The sequence below is a fragment of the Aythya fuligula genome, chromosome 2 (genome assembly GCF_009819795.1).
Source record: "Aythya fuligula isolate bAytFul2 chromosome 2, bAytFul2.pri, whole genome shotgun sequence".
In the NCBI taxonomy this organism is placed as follows: Eukaryota; Metazoa; Chordata; class Aves; order Anseriformes; family Anatidae; genus Aythya; species Aythya fuligula.
The window spans coordinates 130,316,830-130,337,698 of NC_045560.1; the positions used below are offsets into that span (position 1 = coordinate 130,316,830).

The 20,869-nt window shown below is 40.3% G+C and overlaps 2 protein-coding genes across 2 annotated transcripts; both read right to left on the bottom strand.

The window, feature by feature from the left end:
• Positions 1-205: 205 nt before the first annotated feature.
• On the bottom strand, positions 206-4,470 carry LOC116486272 (myelin P2 protein). Its single transcript, XM_032182363.1, has 4 exons — positions 4,307-4,470; positions 2,411-2,583; positions 2,047-2,148; positions 206-461 (listed from the first exon to the last, which is right to left on the bottom strand). Exons 1-4 carry the CDS (start codon positions 4,377-4,379, stop codon positions 411-413), a joined length of 399 nt encoding a protein of 132 aa, XP_032038254.1. The 5' UTR covers positions 4,380-4,470; the 3' UTR covers positions 206-410.
• A 5,445-nt stretch (positions 4,471-9,915) lies between these two features.
• On the bottom strand, positions 9,916-13,210 carry LOC116486219 (fatty acid-binding protein, adipocyte). Its single transcript, XM_032182281.1, has 4 exons — positions 13,117-13,210; positions 11,676-11,848; positions 11,353-11,454; positions 9,916-10,091 (listed from the first exon to the last, which is right to left on the bottom strand). Exons 1-4 carry the CDS (start codon positions 13,187-13,189, stop codon positions 10,041-10,043), a joined length of 399 nt encoding a protein of 132 aa, XP_032038172.1. The 5' UTR covers positions 13,190-13,210; the 3' UTR covers positions 9,916-10,040.
• Positions 13,211-20,869: the final 7,659 nt, after the last annotated feature.

Consider the following 20,869-nt stretch of genomic DNA (forward strand, 5'->3'; position numbering starts at 1 on the left):
CAGGAAAGTAGTACTGTAGCTATAAGATGAGAAATTTTACACATACCAAGGAAGCAGTGTTAGCCCTCATCCAGAGGCAGATTGGTTGTATTTTAGTATTTTGCGCATGAATGCTCTGACCACTTACGCAGACAGGAACAACAGAAAAGATGGGCATCATCCAAGAAAGAAAACTTAAATCATTCATGTGCAGACAAACACTCAATTTTTTGTGTTGAGAAGCTTTTATTGACTCACGACAATACTTTGGATTAGTCACACTATGGCTCTGGAATATCAAATTATAATGCAGTCATTTTCCCAATAAAAGTAAATAAGAAAATAAAGAAGCACAGTGCATGAGGCTTTGGTCACTGAACTAAGGTGAGTTTAAAGAGCCAGTCCCAGTCCGGTGCAAGGAGGGAGTTTCTTCACACTCTTTGGTAGACTCTAGTGCAGACAACCCCTTTCATGGCACATTCCTAAGGCACAAAAGAGAAAATTAACATAAGGCTCCCGCTGGCAGACGGTGTGTTTGTTGCAGTATTTCTGTGGTCAGTGAAAATCCAGATGTCATATTTTAAATCTCTGTATTATTTTTAGGGCCAACAGCAAAGATATAGTTACGTTGCAATAAGAGTGGTTTCTGTTTTAACAACATCATACTTAATTAAGCATCATATAATGACAAATACATTGCAAAATTAGGCTCAGCTTCCAGAAACAAATTTACCTTCCTTATTATTACTGGTTTGAGAGAAACGTCAGCACTGCCTAGTGTATCATTCCATGGCTCATGAACACTTTCAATTTTACAAACATATTTTTTGTGGAAGTAGAAGCAGCCTCTGTAGTTCAGAGGTCAGGCTTCTGGCCTACAAAACTTTGCACTCTTGAGTCACAAGATGTTTCTCCTGACCTTCTCACCCCGGTGGCTCTCAGCGGTTCCCTGTTACTCACAGCCACCAGGCAAGTGCGACAGAGGTGACAGGACGTGAGACAGACATCATTGGCCTGCAGAAAACGAGGCCTCCTCCACAGTCCTAGCTTAGACCAGAGGCAGGGCTCAGGGCACTGGTAGTAAAGGGACCCAACCTCTGCTCAATACTTTCAAGATGTTTACATACTTGGAAAAATGGACACAGAAATGCAGCCTCAATAAGATGTGAAGGCAAATAACTCTTCCCAGTGTAAGAAAGCTTAAAATAAAATGCAGTCTGAACAAGCTAGCATGTAAAGGCATAGTGCTGCTGTTAGTGAATAAATTGCCCAATCTAGTTTAGGTCCACTCTTTAAAAACTTAAATGAACAAAGCAATTCTTTTCATTCAGAAGTAAAATCTTAATTCCCTAAAATGTATTATGACACTGGCTTGGCTCCCCTGTGGCTTTTATGTGGCTGCTACAGAAAGGTAGGTTAAATGGAGAGTAAAGAAAGTCACTGCTGCACAGCCTCCATGAAGGACCTGGCCCTCTCAATGCTGAAGGCCCTTCAGAGAAGTCATTAGGACCTGCTGGCCCCACTGCACATCAACATCACCGGCAGGATTAGGCATAGAGGTCTGACTTTCATGAAATTAAACCTCCAGCACCTACTGAGTGAGCTGGGTGTGCTCACACCAAAAAAGCAAACAGAAGTATGAACCGACTGGCACTGGTGAAAGTAAATGTATGAAAAGGTGTGAAATCACTTTTCTAAGGCAGACAGGCTTCATTCTGAAGACGGAAGAAAAAGAGACAGTACAGGGACAGAAGTATCCAGCTTGCAAAATTATTTTTTACATTTTACAGGTTTCTGCTCTTTGAAAGCCAGCCACATTTGTTTTAAGAATAATCTTGAGATCAGTAAATATGATCTCAACTCATGGCAGCACTTCCAGTATAATCACTTTAATGACAATTTGCTGTTATGGGACACTATTTATTTCCTTCCAGCTTGTTTCCCTTTTTTCTCCATCCTTATTTCTCTCATAAGCCAAAATTGATAGTATGCTTAAACAGAAGCAAACTGAAGACTCCATTCTTCTGCCATCCAGCACTGTACAAGAAGCAAGAGCCTGGTACTTACCACCACCATTTTCCCATCAACCAGTCTTCTCTTTATTGTAGTTTCTTTGCCGTTCCACTTCTGCACTTGCACCAATGACCCTTTCTCCAAGGTTACAACACTCTATAAAGGCCAAGAGAAAAGTTTGAAACTGTAGTCCAAGCTTTGCAGGTAAGGGTAGCAACTCACTTTATGTTCAGCAAGATCCATGTTCTCTGCTAACAATAAACTTCTTACCGTTGGTGTCAGCACCATACTATTTCTTCTTTCATTGCTTTTCTTGAATAGCTTGTAAGTTTCTTAGTGCACTAATAGGGTAGGAAAAACTCCTCCTGGCTCTCTTCCAGGATATCAGAATCACTCAGAGATCATCAGCCCCCCTTACCTTAACTTTCCGGTCATCTGCTGTCGTTTCATCAAACTGCTGGCCCAGTTTGAAGGAGATCTCTGTATTTTTGAAGGTGCTTTCAGTTCTGATGTTTACTATGTCCCCTTTCATACTGATGATCACATCAGGCTTTGCCAAGCCACCTAGTTTTCGTGTCGCTAAGCCCACTCCTAGAAATCAGAAACATAATTGCCATTACTTTCAATACTTAAAGAGGTCTTATAAAAAAAGATGGAGAAGGACTCTTTACTCAGGTAGATAATAATAGAACAAGGGGGAATGGTCTTAAACTAAAAGAGAATAGACTTAGACTAGACATTACAAGTAAATTCTTCACTGTAAGGTTAGTGAGGCACTGATACAGGTTGTCCAGAGAAATTGTGAATGCCCCATCCCTGCTGGTATTCAAGGGGCCTTGGCCAACCTGATACAGTGGATGACATCCCTGTCTATTGCAGGAGGGTTGAAGTTAGATGACCTTAGAGGTCCCTTCCAACCTAAGCCATTCTATGATTCTATGATTCTACATTATAGAAAGCTAGAAACCCACTATCATTTCATAAAACTTCAGTGGAAAAATGAGGAACACTTTCTTCCTGGATACTATAATGCCTGCTTTGGATGGCACACTGATTTTTCATATGAGGAAGCGCTGTGTTCAGAGGCAGCCCCAGTTGGTAGTGTGCACCTCCAGTAAGAAATAAAGATATACATTAGCGTATCTCAGAAACTAGTGTACATTTAGCTAAGAAGAAACATAGGAGTTTACTAATGTGCATGTGCTTTTATAGAGATAGAATAGGTAGAAGAAAGAAAAAGGGACCGTTTCTCATAAAATCTTGATGAATTCCTTTTAAAATAAAAATTATTGAATAATATGAGAACCTGAACTTTTCTTAACCAGATGCATGGAAGAAACTGAATTCTGAACTGCCAATATGCTTTATTTATGAAAGCATCAAATACACTGGACAATTCCTAGGTTGCTACTAAGACCCCTTAAGGATCTTAACATTTAAACCTCAGTGAAAAGGACAAGTAAACATTTAAGTAATGATTTATTGCTGTTTTATAAAAATGGAAAGGAGATAGCTACAGTTAGTTCACTTGTTAATGTTGTGCTATGCTCAAATTAAAACAATCATATAAAAGGAGATAATGTTATCGGTAAATTATAATACTATCTGCAGTAATTATTCAATGCTGAAACATTTCTGTTCAGGTCTTCAGAAGAATGTCTGTAGCTGGACTTACATCCCACTTTTACTCTGGTTAATTAATTAACTGAAGTTCTTTTGTTACTCAGTTTAACATTTCAAATAAGGGGAATTAGTGTCTCAGTGGATCATTTATACAGCAAAAGAAATGCTCTAACTGACTGTCTGTGCACTTGCTATACAGGAATAAAACCAGCATTAGAATAAAACACAATGCCTAATTTGTTACATTTCTGGCATTCCTCAGTAACAGATAGATTCATTCATAGGATTTAGACCTCTGAAACCAAAGTGTCATGAGACATCAGCTCCATTATATATTGTAAATTATCTCAAGTCATGAGTTTAACAGTGCAATGAAGAGAAACATAAAACAATGCTGCATCTCCTTAGATCCTTCACATTACAGACAAACAGAATAGATTAGGTCAGTTCAGTTAGGCAGAGATGAATTTATAATGGTAATTCAGCACCTGCCTTTCTTTTTTTTTCCCATTTTAGTAAATGCTAAAGTAAATAAATGAAAGTATGCTAGAAAAATAATTAAAGTGCCTATGCAGCCAGAAAGAAGACAGCATGCATGAGAAAAGCATAAGACGAAGAACAGACATTCCCAAATGAAATTTATTAAATAAAAAAAAAATAAAAATAAAAAGTAGAATGCAACATCTCTCACCTAGTTCTTTCATATAGTCATCAAAATTTTCACTGGAGACAAGTTTCCAGGTTCCCACAAATCGGTTACACATCGTGTTGGCTTCGTGAGGCAGTGGTCCTGGAGAGAAAGGCGGCGGCCACAGAAGCTCTTGGTGGGAGTCAGAGAGATTGTGTGCCCGGCTCAGACCTCATTTGCCTCCTTTTAAAGATGCCCGGTCCCTGTAATGGTCAGGATGGGCCAATAGGAGAGGCAGGGCCAGGGAAGACAATGTGCACCTTGTCCAAGGCAGTCGTGTCAGTACCAAGGCTCCGGGTGACGCCTGCTTCGGCTTCCTCCACTGAATAGATCAGGACAGTGAGGTGCACATGCGGAAGGGGATGTGAGGCTATCACTGCAGCCATGGAGTAGTCTGGGGACTGCAGGGGGGCTGGAGCCACGTGGAGATGCCAAGCACAAGAGTACTGTATCCCCATGAAATCCAACTCTGACTGTCCTCCCAATACCATTCTGCTGCTATCACCATTACTACTGCCATCACCTCTATGACAGGTAAATCACAACCACATGGATTTAGGGTAAGAGTTGTTGAGAACCTGCTATATACATTTTTTTTCTCATTTTATGACTCATCACGGAAAGGATTTGTGTGTTTTATCCTTTGCAGACAGAATGGGATGCATCTGTCCTGTTTTCTGCCTTTGCATCAGAGCAAAGATCCCAAACTGTTGGTTGTTCCCTGAGTATACCCTAGAAGGCACCACAAAGAGAAGAAGCAGCCAAGCTTCATTGTCTCCCTTCTTCCACAAATAAAGGCAAGTTCAGAAGATCGGTGCATTCATGGAGCTCAGCTCTATAGGGTTTATCCTTAGCTCAAAGCCAATTGGTGAGAGGTGAGCAGTCTTACTGGCTTGGGAAGAAGGCATATACTGTTCTCTTTTTGCCTCTCTGCACTTGCATAGTTAGTTTTTGTAGAGTTAAATGAAGATTTAAGCCAGTGCAGTCTTGGCCTTGTATTCAAATGTTTCTTACTGTCATGAGATTTCTTCAGGTTTCCTTGCTGTCATGAAGGGTGATGGTGACTTCTGTGCCATGTGAAGCAGAGAAGGATGCTCAGGCCAAACACCTTCTGCCTTCAGATGAGGAGACAAAAAATCTGCCTCCTAAATGTCTTCTTCCAGTGGTGTTATTGCATGGATTAGAATGGGTCTGTGTGCCTCTGTTATTACATTTATTATCTAAACTTCCACAGAATCACAGGTCTGGGAAACCTGTGCCAGTAAAGAAGTGCTTCCAGATGTTCAGAGGGAAAGTTTCAGTTTTTGCCCATTGCTTCTTGTACTTTCCCTGGGCACCACTGAAAAGAACTTGGCTCTGTCTTCTTTGCACCCTCCCTTCAGGTACCTATATCCAATGATAAGAGCCCCCAGAGCCTTCCCTTCTTCAGACTGAATGATCCTAGCTCTCGTACCCTATCGTCATAGGAGAGGTGCTCCAGACCCTTCATCACCTTAATAATCCTTCATTGGAGTCTCTCTATGTTGTGGTTTAACCCGACCACACAGCCATTCGCTCACCCTCCCCCCTCCCTCTCTGGGATGGGAGAGAAAAACGGGAAAGTGAAGCCCTAGTACTGAGGAGACCAGCACTGGATCCAGCACTCCAGATGTGGCTTCACTAATGCTGACCAGAGGGAAAGGATCACCTCCCTCAACTTGCTGGCGATATGCCTCTTAATGCAGCCCAGAATACCATTAGCACTCTTAGCAGAAAGGATGCTCCTGGCTCATGTTCAACTCCACAAGGAACCCTGAAGCTTTTTCTGAAACACTGAGTTGAAAAGGTTTTTTTTGTTTGCCTGTTTTTTTTGTTTTGTTTTGTTTTGTTTTGTTTTGTTTTTTCAACGTACATTTAGAACTGTTGTCTTGTAGTTAGTGAAAAACAGTCACAAAGGACAAATCCATAAACCATGTGTACAATTGACAGGCAAGAATTGTAAGCATTGTAATTCAAGACACCTCAAAGTATATGAAATTATTGTAAGACCACATCAAGTGTAATACTGTCCCCCTATCTAAACCACCTTCACTATTACTTGCTGTGATAGGATTATGAAAGTGAAAGGATTAAATAGCTTCTTTCCTATTTGTATGAACAATAGTTCACTAACAGTTCAATAAAAAATGTCTTTTTGTCATGAATAAACTTTCTGAGCTGTGGCCACATATGGGCATTTCTCAGATCTTTATTGCAAAGAAAGGAGTGAAAGAGTGAAATGGAGCTGATGCTGGGACAAGATAGGTAAGGTTTGGATCTTGTATCAAAAGCTGTCATATGTAGGAAGGAGAACACGCTTCAGTAGGAAAATGGTACAAATTGAGTAGGGAAAATAATATAATCTCTGGATTATATTATTTGGATATATTATCTGGATTATATTATATTATGTGGCTGCGTGGAAAAGTCTTAAATTATAAATGTTGTTTGTATATGCAAAATGTTTTTATTCTGTCAGTCATAAGATGAACAAGGGTAAGTCGACCAGAACTTCCTATTACTGCTCAGATCTAATTACAGTTCAGTGTAAGGGTGTAAAGTCCAGAGTGATTAAAAATGAAAATAAAAAAGAAATAAAAGAATTACTATTTTCTCCTGCACAGTAGGAAGCAGATGCTGTGTCTCTAAAATGCAAATAAATGTCAATTTGTGAAGGTGTTGTCCAAACAATGTTCTTCTAAAGCAGAGATGCATTATATTATATTTAGTGTAAAGAATAGCTAGGTCTTTTATCCAATCTCTGGAAATGAGAAAACTCCTTCTAAATGAAACTATCCATTATTTCTCAAGGAATAATAGGAAAATATTCAACCGTTGCTCCTCAGGCATTCTTTGTTCTTTCATTTAATTGTCTTTTCCACATAAAGGCACTTTAGCAAGACAAGACTGGTGCCTTTGGGAAATAAAAGATGATTGGGACATTGTAAAATCAGGCTCAAAGAAATTCAAGAAGAGCAAATCAGTCAGAATAGAACAGCTATACTGCAGTACCAGTAGCCTTAAGAACAAAAGTGACAGAGAATTATTTATACAGACAAAAACCCCAGTCTTAAGCAGTCTCAAACAATGTTGACATTGCTACCATCTATCTCTTTGTCACTAAGAAAAATCATCACTTTCATTTAAAGGACTTACAGTCTAGAAAGAAGAAGAGCAGGGAATTAGTTCTTCAGTAGAAATAATAACTATGGAAAGCAATCTTTTCAAGTGTAAAGAAAAAAAGTGGCAAGGATTGTGTGTACATGTGATGAGACAGAGCTTTGAATCTCCCTTTTTTTTCTTGTGGTTCGAATAAAACAGGATTTGAAATCAATACACTTGGAGATTGTGAAGCAGAACTAGAGATAAGGGTAAAAACTGATAAAAATAGAGAGATAAGAACATAAGGAGAATTTTAAAAGAAACATAAAAAATAATTTACAAAAAGTAAATTTATGTTAACTTCATTAAATGAAATATGATAGGGGCACATTTCACCCCAACAAAGTCTTAATTAAATTCTATGGGGAGTAATCAACAAAACAGAAATAAAAGCAGAGAGTGGAGGCCAAATGCCTGCCTTGCCTAAAGGACACTAGGGATGTTCGGACACTGACGCGAGGGAGCTGAGGGACCAACTATGAACATGAGGCCAGCGGTCTGCCCTTCCCAATGGCTGCATTTGGCGGTGTGAGCAGCCTTTCGTCTCCTTAGCTGGGCCACCCCAGGAGACCAGACCAAGACTGCTCAGGCCAAGGGGATGGGTAGCAGATCTGGGTTTGCACTGGGCTTGGCAGAGCCTCGTGCAGAAGTATGCTGAGTTCCTTCCAGTTGAAACCAAGAATGAAAAGAAAAACAGAGAAGTAACAGAAAGGTCAAAGAACAGAATAAGCCTTGCTTAATCCTTCTCTTATGCTGCTGAAAATCCGTAGGCATGAGTCCTCTTCCCCTCTGGTCATCCAAGACCACTCCTGTAAAGAAGGAACCAGCCAATACACTAACGGGTAAAAATCTCCTCTTAGCATTCAGGGGTGCTGATTGAAGCCTATGGGTTCTGTGAGATCCTTTTTTTTTAAGAAAGGAATGCTGTGGAATGGTTTCTGATTTTTGGAGAACAGTTCAGCACTTCAGAAAGGAGATGGGAACCTGTGCTGCTCTGCAGGTGAGGCAAGACACTGATCTGCCTTTTCTCCTTGAAAGCCATATTGTCACCTCCATCCACAAATGAGAGAGCACATATTTGTTTGACAGAGAAAAAAAAAATCTCTGTTTACTCAAGATATTATTGGGCTGCTGTCTTTTTTAGAGAGTAAGTTTTGGACTTGTTTAGAGAGCGAATTGCAGACATGTTCACAGTCTAAAAAAAGCATCACTAATCCTTCATTATGGTGCTAGCCCAAAAAAAGTTTATGTCATAACATCACTTCATTGAAAGTCCTAGCACCTCAAGTTTTAAATGTTGTTGTTTTAATTAACAAGTCTGGTCTTTGATTCATTCACCAAGTCTGAATTTGGATAATAAAATAAATGATGATGATTTCAGAAAAGATTAGCTTCCTCTTTGAAAAATTGTATGATACAATTGCAACTGCAGGCTTTATTTAAAGTGGAAGATTTTGGGGAAGTAAAGGTTGCTGTATTAATATTGGCAATTTGACCTCTGAAATAAAAAGGTTCTGTAACTGTGGGCAATGAGAGATCATAGAATCATAGAACCACTAGGGTTGGAAAAGACCTGCAAGATCATCTGGTCCAACCATACCCCTACCTCCAATATCACCCACTAAACCATGTCCCTAAGCACCATGTCCAACCTCTCCTTAAACACCCCCAGGGATGGTGACTGCACCACTTCCCAGGGCAACCCATTCCAATGCCTGACTGCTCTTTCTGAGAAGAAATGTCTCCTCATTTCCAACCTAAACCTTCCCTAGCACAACTTGAGGCCATTCTCTCTAGTCCTATCATTATCACCTATCACCTGTGAGAAGAGGCTGACCCCCAGCTCCCCACCACTTCCCTTCAGGTAGTTGTAGAGAGCATGGGCTGATACTCAAGATTTATTTAGTTTATTTATCATCTCCCAGATGATTTATTTAGTTTATTTATCATCTCCCAGAGAGCTTTGATTTCACTTCAGGTGGATCTGGACAAGATCAAACCACTTCAGATCACCCCCAGGTTTTAAATTTTCAGCATTTGTATGGTCTCCAAAACCATAGCCCTGTGTGAGGTGCCAGGTTGCCTGTTCACATTCAAAGCCGATGCTGGGTTTGTGGGCACGTCAGCCACAAGCTCCTTGCAGTCAGTAGCCCATACACAGCATTCATCAGATGATGGTTTGTATCTAGGTCTACGTCTGTCTCCATTACACAACAAATACCACTCACTGGATCATCTCTGACCCCCATTCTATGGTGAGATGGGTCACAGTTACCAAGTGTGGCATGGGATTTCATACAATACTGCCCGTACAGCTCTGTCCCCATGGTTCATCCCCCCCAAAGGCCCTTTCTGACAAACTCCAGCACAAGCCCAGGTTGTAGAAAGCAGAACATTTTATTGAATAGCCATAACAAATTAAACTAGCTGCATATAATTGCTTCGGGATATATCTGTAAAAAGTGCAGTTCTCTTCAAAATGTATTTGTGGAGTTTTTCTCCTTCAGTGAAGTTTTTCCTCAGCTTTAAGCATTTGTCCTGTCTGAAGATGGCTTCTTCATGCCTTTTCATAAACTCTTTTGCTGGTAACATTATTCATGGTGCATTCCTGAAAAAAAATAAAATAATAATAATAGTAAATTTAATCAGCTTTTAAGTCTCACTGCATATCTGTTAGTCAGAAGGCAGAGAAATGCTTATCCACTGAAAGCCAGTGTAAAAATGAATTTGCATTTCTCCTCCTTCAAAAACAATTGCCAAAACAGTGAAACTCAAGTTTGAGTGCTTCAGAAAGAAAAATCTAAAATATTTCTTAGAAGTATAGAACTGAAAGACTATCTGTTTCAGCTTCCTCCAGATTTCTAATCCCCCCATTTTATGGCCCCCAAAGAAGGCTCTTGGGACTTTCATGGAGGGTGAGTGGACTCTGGACTTGGGCAGTAGTCTCTTTTCCTCTCACCTTTTGTAGCTGTGGCTTATGTTCTTCACACACGTGCACAACACACACACAGAGTCCTACATGACTTGCCGCTGCTTGTGTCAGCCTCTGCGTGTCAGGCTCTGTCCTCATCTTTTTTTTTCCACTAGATCAAACTGTTTTCTTCAATCTTTCCTAATCTTTCCTAAAGTTATTATTAACAACTATTTCTATTTATTCTCCTTTGCTCTTTATCCAAAGAAATTTAAATACTAAATTTGTGGACACATCTTTTTCTTTACAGGAGGGAGAACTCTTCAGGAATTTCATGTTCATTTATAGTTTTGTAACATGTAGGAATCATAGCTGCCTTTCATGAACACATTTTTAGTCCCCTCCCAGATATTTCAAAGCATCTTTTCTAAAAGTGAAGAGCAGTTCTGGGAAACCCCAAACTGCAGCTGAGCCTCACAGGCACCAAGCACATCTGCCCAGACAATGCCAACTAAAGGAGATCTAGCTTTCTTTCTTCCTTTCTTTCTTCCTTTCTTTTTCTTTCTTCCCTTCTCTCTCTCTCTTCCTCTCTCTTCTGGAGTGGAACAGTAGGAGCATTTTGTGTCAGCATAGAGCAAGTGCACATAATATAAGCTTCGCTAACGCATCCTCTATTCTGTACAGGACTTTAAAACTAAGATATATAAAAGTTTCCCTAATGGGGATGATTTATTTGCCCTACTCTTCCCTAACCATCTCTTGCTCTGAATGGAAAGCAAGCACCTCTATACCATAAGTTTAACACCACATGCTCCAGACTTATTCAGAGAGACTTCTCACTCAGTGTACAGACTATTCAGATGTTTTCATTCCCCATATTTGAGTCCAATGTAATACATCCACCAGACAAGAATTCTGCACAAGGAATTCTGTGATTAGACAACAAAAAAGAACTCACCACCACCAGGTTCCCATCCACCACTTTCCTCTTTATGATAGTCTCTTTGCCATCCCACTTCTGCACCTGCTTCAGTGAGCCATTTTCTAAGGTTATGACATTCTGTTGAAGAAAAGAGGTAAGTGTGGCCTTTTTATCGGGGTGCTATGGACTGAAGAGAAGACTGTTTCCATGTCCAAGCAGTAGTAAAGTAAAAAGGATTCTTTGCATGCTTACCTCTGAAGGCATCATTTCAACTGTGGATGTCAAAACCATGACTCTCTCCTCCTGCTCTGACATCCTCTTTGAGAGATGTAGTTGGAAAATGCTGTTTTTAGACTCACCTTTGTTTTTCTGTCATCTGCTGTGGTCTCATCAAACTCTTCACCCAACTTGAAAGAGATCTCTGTATTTTTGAAGGTGCTTTCTGATTTGATGGTTATCACATCACCATTTATGCTGATGGTTACATTGGGCTTGGCCACACCAGCCATTTTCCTGGTAGCAAATCCCACACCTACAAAAAAGAAAGGACACCATGAAAGTTTTATCTCTAGTTAGTGTTCTTATCTTATATGGAAAAAAAAAAAAAAAAAGACTTCAGTGTTACTTTTCATTTTCTGAATTATTTATTAATCCTATGTTGCAGAAGTTCTTTTTTAACATCCAACTAGCTGTAATGTTTATAGACCAAGCCAAGTGGGATGACATAAGGAAATTGTTTTCTGTCATTGACAGAGTAGCAAAAACAACATTTTGAAGACTGACACAAAAATTTAATGCTAAATATTCACATATGTACTTGCTCCATATTACCACAATGGTTTATGCACTAATTTGTATGCTAACTATAGCTAAAAACAAATAAGCAGAAATATATGAGTTTCTAAGCCACAAAACCAACCAAACAAAAAACACTTAAATCACAGATATATTTGTCAGTGGCTGTGCTGAATAAAAGGAAATGATTAAGAAATAGCTGGCAACAGTTGTCCTGATTAAAATCTGGGCTAAAGATTAAGAGTGCTAGAGTCTCACTGAAAGCTGTCCGAGTGCTGCAGAAGTCTCAGTGAGTATTTTACTCATAATCTCCAGATAACACCCCCAGATTTTTAGCATGTATGGATCCAGTCAGTGCAAGTTACGTCATACATCTCCTACTCTACAAGAATATGGACACCTTTTAAACCCTATTTTAATTCTAACCGTGAAGTTTACACCTTTAGAGGCGAGTGTTATTCCTCAAATCTTTTGCAAGTATCTGCATGAATCCATGCAATTTTATTTGTTAATATTCACCAGAGGCAGCCACGGAGCTTCATTCACTCTAAACAGGCATGACAATTAGTCAGTGTCCTAGTCCAAGAGCAATATAATGAAATTTAGGTGTGTTGCTCTTAGACATGGAGAAGCTTGCTGCATTCTAGCATTATACCACTTTGTATCTCCAAAGGATAAAAGCAAATCCACATAAAACGCTGCAGTAAGGGGTTTTACTTCCATTTATAGCACTACTAAGTAGGCATGCATAGACTTGGCTTACCTGAAACTATTCCTTGCAATTAAGGTTTTTCTTAAATAACAGGAATGTGACAACACTAATCCAAACAGCAAAGTTCTCCAGTATAACACTGTCTAATCAAAGTAGTTGGACTAAAAACCCCTTGATAAACAGCATAGCCAGAAAAAAAAAAAAAAAAAAAAAAAAAAAGAGTAAAGAATAAAGTTCAAATTCAGCATTCCTTCCCTTTCCCAGATATAACAACTCCAAATAACAATTCTCACCCAGCTCTTTCATATAGTCCTCAAAGTTTTCACTAGAAAGAAGCTTCCAGGTACCCACAAAGTGGTCACACATTTTGTCAGGCTGGACAGGAGTCTTCCACAGGATCAAGCAGAAATGCAAGACGGGAAGATAGTATGAGCTCCAGGAGATGAGGAGTTATCTTTAAAAAGGAGCCTTGGCCACATGATGCTCTAGGATGACCAATGAAGAGGGAGTCCCAGTGCCCAGAGTTTTCCTTCCTCCCCTGCCCCTCCTTTGCCAGTAGGTCATAGTGCTATTATTCATATGCCCTTACTGGTACAAAGATCACTGTCATGTTTTTATTTAATTATTTTTATAATTCAAGAACCCTCCACCTTAAAGACAAATATTTAAGTCACATTGTCTATGAGAAGAAAAAAGTTAGGTTCAACCCACAGAGAGTATGTTCTCTCCGATATTCTTTTCTTTCATTTCAGTCTTCCGTATCAAATGAAAATTCCTACACTGCAAGATCTAAAGTGCTTGTTGAGATAATTAAATTTGCTTTTTGCACAACTACAGTCTGAGATTTTCTCCAAAGAGGCACAGAACTACATGAAGAAGTTGATGTGGGGGCAGAAAGAGGGAGTGCTGGTGGCTGTAGAAGGGTAAAGCAATAAAGCTTCTCCCTCGACTTAGATCTCCATAAGGTTGCACCACACTAACCAATTGACCGCCGGGTCTGTATTCAGCTTTCCTGTGATGGAGAGGGGACATAGAGGTCTATGAAAAGCAAAGCAACAGAACAGGTGATTTCTCTCCCATTTGCTTGTGTGCCTTCTGGTGACCTATATCCCAATGACTAGCATCATGACTAGTTAAAGCAAAAATCTAGGCTCTGGTATCAGCCTACTGAAGGTCTCTGGATATGTAATTTGCTTTCTGTTTGTACTGTTCAGTTAATAATCAGTTTGAGGTAAGGTGTGTACAGCACCAGCATAATGAGGTCCCAGCGTGACTGATCCTCTAAGTCCTGTTGTAGCTTGGATCACAAAAAAAAAAAAAAAAAAAAAAAAAAAAAAAAAAAAAAAAAAAAAAGCATCAGAAAACAGTCAAGCAATTTCTTAGGCTTTCCTACTGGCTACTGGCTGTAACATGCTATTTCAGTTGTAAAAACCCACACATTCCAGCCCCAGCATTTCTCGTTACGTGGATTTCCTCAGTGGAAATACTCTGCTGGTGATTAGGCAACAAATATGTTGGTCCACATATTTTGGTATTTGCTGACTTTGTAAGTAAATGTTTTATATAAAGATTATTTACATAGGATTGTATGACCATAGGAAAATTCAGGCAGGAAGGAAGGTCTCTGGTGCAGCCTCCTGCTCAGGCAGAGCCAGCTTTGAGCTCAGACCAGGCTGCTCAGAACTGTGTCCTGTGGGGGCCTGGAAGCCTCCAAGGATGGTGTTGCACAGCCTCACTGGAAACTTGCACCCTATCCAGTCCCAGTGGAAAGGGTCTCCTCACCTCCAGTCTGAACCTTTCTTCTTTCAACTCCTACCCATCATCTCTTGTTCCCCCACCACGTAACACTGTGAAGAGCCTGGCTCCAGCCCCTTGGCCACACTCCACAGGTGTTGGAGGCTGTTGTAAGCACCCCCAAAGCCATTTGAATGTGTTTGTACATGTATAATTAGTAGTTCTCTTGTCCCTTTAAGACAAGAGGTCTGCAGGCCCTTTGTGGGAGAAATATATTTTTAACTCCTTCTTAATCCTATTTTTTCTCTGAGAATAGTTAAATCTTAGGTTTGGCCCATTCTTTTTGAGTATTTGCATATTTACTGACTTTGGGTTAACTCCAAAACAAATAAAATAATAGTCTAATTATTGAGGTCACTGATTCCTTTCCTGATTGGTTTTCTCAGAGTATCACATGCTCAGGTTCTCTTTAGGAGGAAATTCTGAAGGACCCTGAAGATTGTGTCATTATCTTTTTTTTTCTTTTCTTTTTTTTTTTTTCCCCTTAGGGTTAATGCTACACCATTTGTGAGAAGTCTGTAGAAACCTGAAAACTCAAATCTAGTAAAAATACAAGTACTTGAAAGAGCTAGGTGAGGTATGCTTCAGTGGCTCTTATAGAAAGGATGTGAACTTGCTGAACTCAGTTCCTGCACTTACTTTTCTTGCCTTTTGGGAACTGTTCTGTGTGTGGCTTACTGCAATTAGCATTCATTTCTTTGGAGGGGAAATAGGGCTTTTATATTCAAAACTATAGCCTGAAAGCGGGGATTGGCATTGCTTTGGTGTTAACAGCTGCCTGCAAAACTTATGCTGCTGGAAAGGGTTTTTTTTGGGAAAGAGGTGAAGCACCTGCTCCATGCAAATCAGTTCAGAGCATACAAGCTCACCCTCCCTAGGCAGTCAATTACTTTCACCTGTTTAAAGTGAATCTGAGCTATTTGTAGACATCTTGCAAACATGATGACTCAAAAATGCAAGCAGAAGAAAACCAGCTTGTGGGTTGCCCTGCTTGTTCACTTCAAAGCAGGCAGCTATCTGGAGCAGGCTCATGGACTCTCACTTGGGAATTATCCTACCCACGGTCCTCCTCTCTCTTGAGAGAGACTTCAGCGACAAGAGATAAAAGCTTGAGGCATTGATGTCATCTAATACAGATCCTGCCTGCTGTCTGGGGCAAAGGCCTCACGTAATACAACTGTGCTGGTGACGACTGCAGCACCTAATGGTCACGAAGAAATCAGTGCAGCTTTTGAGCCTGGAAACTTGGGAAAACCTGGGATTTGTGTCTTTTGTAGAAGTCTCTTGCCAGAAAGAGCTGGGAAGCTTGGCTGAACAACTCTGTGGTCATCAGCAGTGATGGGATCAAATACCATCAAAAGCAAGGGCATCTTTAAAAGTGTAGAAACCTTCAAAATAGGAGGAAATTTTGGAGAAACCACATCAGGTTCAAGATAAAGATTTTATTTTTTTTTTTTTTTCAGAAATGAGCACTATAGTGACCTCCTTCTGTCTCTATCAGAAGTACAGGAGAAGCAAAGTTACTTTCCATGTGGGAAAGAGTGTGCTTATTTCAGTAGAAGTCACTTTGGGCAGCTTTTGAAAGAGGGCTGTGACAAAACCTTCTTTGTGTTTCCAATATGCATGGGTTTAACAAAGTAAAAATACAGCTTACTCTCCAATGTGGAAACATGAAGTAACAAACCACAGTACTAACAGGAGACATGAGCTGCTTCCTTCTCCTCTGCTCTGCAGAACAGTCCCCAGCAGCAAACTGATGCTCCCCATGCATACATGGCTGTTCCCTCCTACATCACTCAGGACCTGGGCACTATTGCAAATGGTCACTGTGCTGAAGAAGTCATATTCTACCAGCAGCAGCATTAACACTATTATTTCCTTGAGTATCTACTAGCACATATCTTCCTGGTTACATTGCTGGGCTAGGAGATTTGGAGACCTCAGACTGGTGACTAGATTTTTACTTTTAATGATGCTGGGTTCTTGTATTTCTTCCTGCATCAACCTGTAGGTACTCAACATGTTTGAAAAGGTTTCCAGTATCTGAAGGTAGGACTGCAAAAACTGAAACATCTAAAAGGTGTTTCTGAAACACTGAGCTAAGTTTGTGGTAATGCTAAAAGCAGAAATGAAATCTTGTAATTCCAAGACATAGTAAGATCAAGCCCAAAACAAATCTGGTAGTTAAGGCCATTAACTTGCTTTTAAAATATACATGCTTACATTTCTGAACTTGTTTTAAAGAAGAAGAAAGCAGATACCATTGGAGGGAATGGATCCTTGCCTTAACCGAGTTCTCAGACTGCTGTTCCTAAGGAAAATACTGACTTCTCATACTAATACATACTGATACTAATACTCAGACTAATGATAACATAACTCCATGGCTTCTGAAGGTTTGTATGAGATCTTGTTTTGCTGGCTATTATGTAGACAATACAGATTTTTCATGTTTCTAACTTCTTACCAACTGTCTTTATCTGAAGGACAAGTTTAAAGGTGTCTAAAGTTTCTTATGCTTAAACCTGTCTAACTTTTTTTCTTATACAGTCGCAATTTTGCATCTGGCAATGAGGTATTTCCTCTTGAGAGTCTATGATGAAAGTCAGCCTTTCTCTGACTCCCACTTTGGTTTTGTCTGTGAACTTCATTTCCCTGGACTTAGCTCCCAGTTAGTCATATCAGATCTCAACTCTGCAAAGGTTCTGGCTCAAGTTAGATAGGTAAAACCAAAGTGACTTCAGCTGTCATCTTATTAAATGGCTCCCACCTCCTGGAAGTCAGGCAGGCACCCATTCTTTTCCTACAGGCTGATGGAGAACTGAGAGAATAACATGAGCTTTTTGGCTCCTGGAAGAGAATTCCCTCAGACCATTTTTCTTTCCACAAGTGCTAACAGTCCCACTAGAAGACATACAGAGAATAAAGTGTATCTGCTGTTTTAAAGTTTGAGAGTATCTCAGGAAGTTCTTCAGGATAACTAGAGCCTCTCTTTGTGCTTTAAGTCAATAATAACATCGAATACACAAAGTACAAAAAACCTTTAACAGATGGTTGTTAGAATGTAAGTGAGAAGAAGCATTTTGACAGTGCCAAACCCAAAGTCTTTACTGGCTAGCTAAGAAGCTCATTTTTAATAGCATGGAATTAAAATCTTAAAATTTACATGTTAGCCTGAATCACTTTTACTTGCTGTAGGTAGCGTGTGTTCCACTTGCTGCTTACATGAACCCCAGTGAACACTGCTCTTTCCCTGATTACTGGCTAGTCTTCACAATGAATATAGCTACTGTGGATGTCTTTCAATGCTATGATAAAGTGGAATGCATCCATTTAGAATCCTTCCACTGCTTTATTTTTATTTTTATTTTTATTTTTATTTTTATTTTTATTTTTAATTTTTTTTCCTTGCTTGGTATGTCTGAGCAAGCTGAGGAAGACTCTTCAAATAAAGATGAAGGACTAATGCATTTTGGTGGCTTTTAATATCTTGTAAGTTTGAAATACTCTTCTCAGTGGCTGGCCTTCTTTTGTATTGGCTGACCTCTTCCAAAGGAAGAAGCTTCCCAGAATTTTGCTTCTTGTAATAAAGTTAAAGAAAGAGTGAGGTATAATAAATGATACTTTAACAAAACTAAATGGACCTTCTACAAAACATTTAACTTTTGCTGGACCTGCAGTTTGAGTAAACGTACCTATTTTTCTGTCCTTGTTTCTGCATCTCTTCACTCTGCATATCACATTTTCTTGCTAGCAATGTTTTAGCCTAACAGTTTGCTCTGAAACCTTTCTGAAATCCCTTGCGGTATTTATCAGAAAGCTCTCCGCTACTACAGACACATTTGGAGTGCTTCCAAATACTTAGTACTCCACATAAAGGAAAAGAGTCAGATGCCACGACTTCAGAGACCAAGCCGTACTGAAGACAGCCCTCTACACGAGGCGGGGTGGAGGGTGGCTGTGAAAGCTGGCAGCTATTCCCTGCTCCCTGCATCTCTCTGCAGCTGACTGCTGCCCCCGGGTGATGGGAGCTGGAGGGAGGGAGAAAAAGATGGTTTGCAGGAGCCACCAACTGCTGCCTGACCTGGACTGGTGAACTCTTCCTGCAGCATCGCCACTGAATTTCACTGTCACAACCATCTAGTTTGATCTCCTACTCAATAACGTAAGTTATGATCTCAACAGTGCTAAGTTTTGATATGTAAAAACTCACTGTATTAGGGAATGTCTATAAAATTAATTGCTTAATCTCAGGCAGTGAACCAGCTCCTCACAGCTCACAGAGGTGCTGGAGGTGCAGGGCAGCACACACAGGGAAGCTGAAGCTGTGCCACCACATCTTTAGCAGGTGTAGACAGGGTTCGTTCCTGTACTTCTTGTCCCTAGCCCTCCTTAACTGGAGCTGAGCTTTAGTTTGGGCATAAACAGTGTCTCTAAAGCTGCTAGTGACCAGGGATCCTAGCTGATCCCTGGAATGAATCCTGCAAACCAAAAATAACTTTAAAATCCTCTCTGTCTTTTCCCCACAGAGGATCTCATCACAGCTGAGAGACATGGAAATTGGGGATTTCTAGTGGAGACAACATGACCTTTCAGGAAGAAATGGCCATCTTCTGGCAGCTGTTTCACTGATTTACCTTCCCTGCGAATTGAAGGGGAGTCCTACTTAGTACAGCACCTTCCCAAACTCCTCAAGCTGCTATAGACCAAAGTGCTGCTTCAGGTTGTAACTACTAAAACTACTACTACTACTAAAATAGTAACTACTATTGCTTCTGAGCTATTAGGAAGTCATCAAGAAGAAAACAGACCTGGAAGCCTTGTCCTCCATCATCTATTTGTACCTCTGTTACCAGGTGTTGTAACAGTGGTGTGGCATTGCTTCGTGGAAGCACAGTGCAGGGGTTGCCTGTTACCATTATCTAGTAATAGTAGATGCCAGCTTTCAGAGCCTTTTGTAGTTAGAGCTGTAGTGTCCCTGTGAGCTGCTCACTGAAGACCCAAAGCACACGATGCCGATTGCAGAAGTGTTGTTGCCTGGTTTTCCCTACAGCAAGGGTTCACTACCTTGGCCTCCTTCATTCTTTCCAGAGCTCTGATATTCCTTTAAACTACACCAAGTTCTGCAATTCCTCTTAGTGAGGGTTTTTGCAAATGCTTGGTGGAGCATTTGCTCCATGATGATGGTACAGCAGCTCATGCTGCCTTAACCAGGGACCTGCACCTGCTGGTGCCTGGTGGAACTGCCAATGCAGTGTACCTGAGAGGACTGTGGCACACAAGAACTGAAAGAAGCATGGCATGAGGCTAAACACATGCTCTTTTTTAACAGATGGTTTCTTCCTCAGCCCCTGCAGTTACGATTTCCTCATTCTCTTGTATCGTTTTAGTCTTGTTGCCAAATTATCCAAGCTGAACATAACTTAATTGTTTTTATGATCTGATATGGCTTTGGTTGTACATAGCCCTGCTCTAATAGCACCTTCTGTGCTATTTTTTTTTTTTTTAATGTGAACTGCTAGTAAACCAATACTAACTTTCTGAAATTATATCAAAATAGTTGAAAATCCCTTCTCTCATTTACAAGTTAGTGCCTGGCTTATTGCTGCTTCAAACCACTTGCCAGCATTGAGGCATGACTCTCTTCTGTGAAAAAGGCCCCCGCATTTGTAACACCTCCAGTTCTTCCCCTGCTTATAAAGATGGCTTGAATATGATCATCAGCATCAAGAGCAGAAGATGGGAAAGGCAGAAATGTCACTTCTGACTGTTAAGAATGACTCCTTGAGGTCAAAGTCTAAGTCAGCTATTCTGTTTGTTTCACAAACGTCTAGCACAGTCTTGTTGTACAGAACTGGTCTTGGTAGAAGAAAACACTTCATAGGGTTTTTGTTGTACTGTTGTACACACAACCTGTTCATATCATGAGACAACCTGGTCTAGTGGGAGGTGTACCTGCCCGAGGCAGGGGGTTTGGAATTAGATGATATTTAAGGTCCCTTCCAGCCCAAACCATTCTGTGATTCTATGATTCATAGTTTCCAATTAGAGACTATGATGTGTTTAGCCTATAAACATTTTATTGTAACTAAATGCATGCTAAGGTGTTGCTGCACTCTCTGAGATGACTGAGTTGTGTTTGCTGTATACACAGAAAAACCTATGCCTCTTTCCAGCCCACTTCAGTTTCCTGTCCTTAAGGACATAAGCCTGAAATCTGACTTCTCCTTACCTCAGCCTTCTGCAAACCTA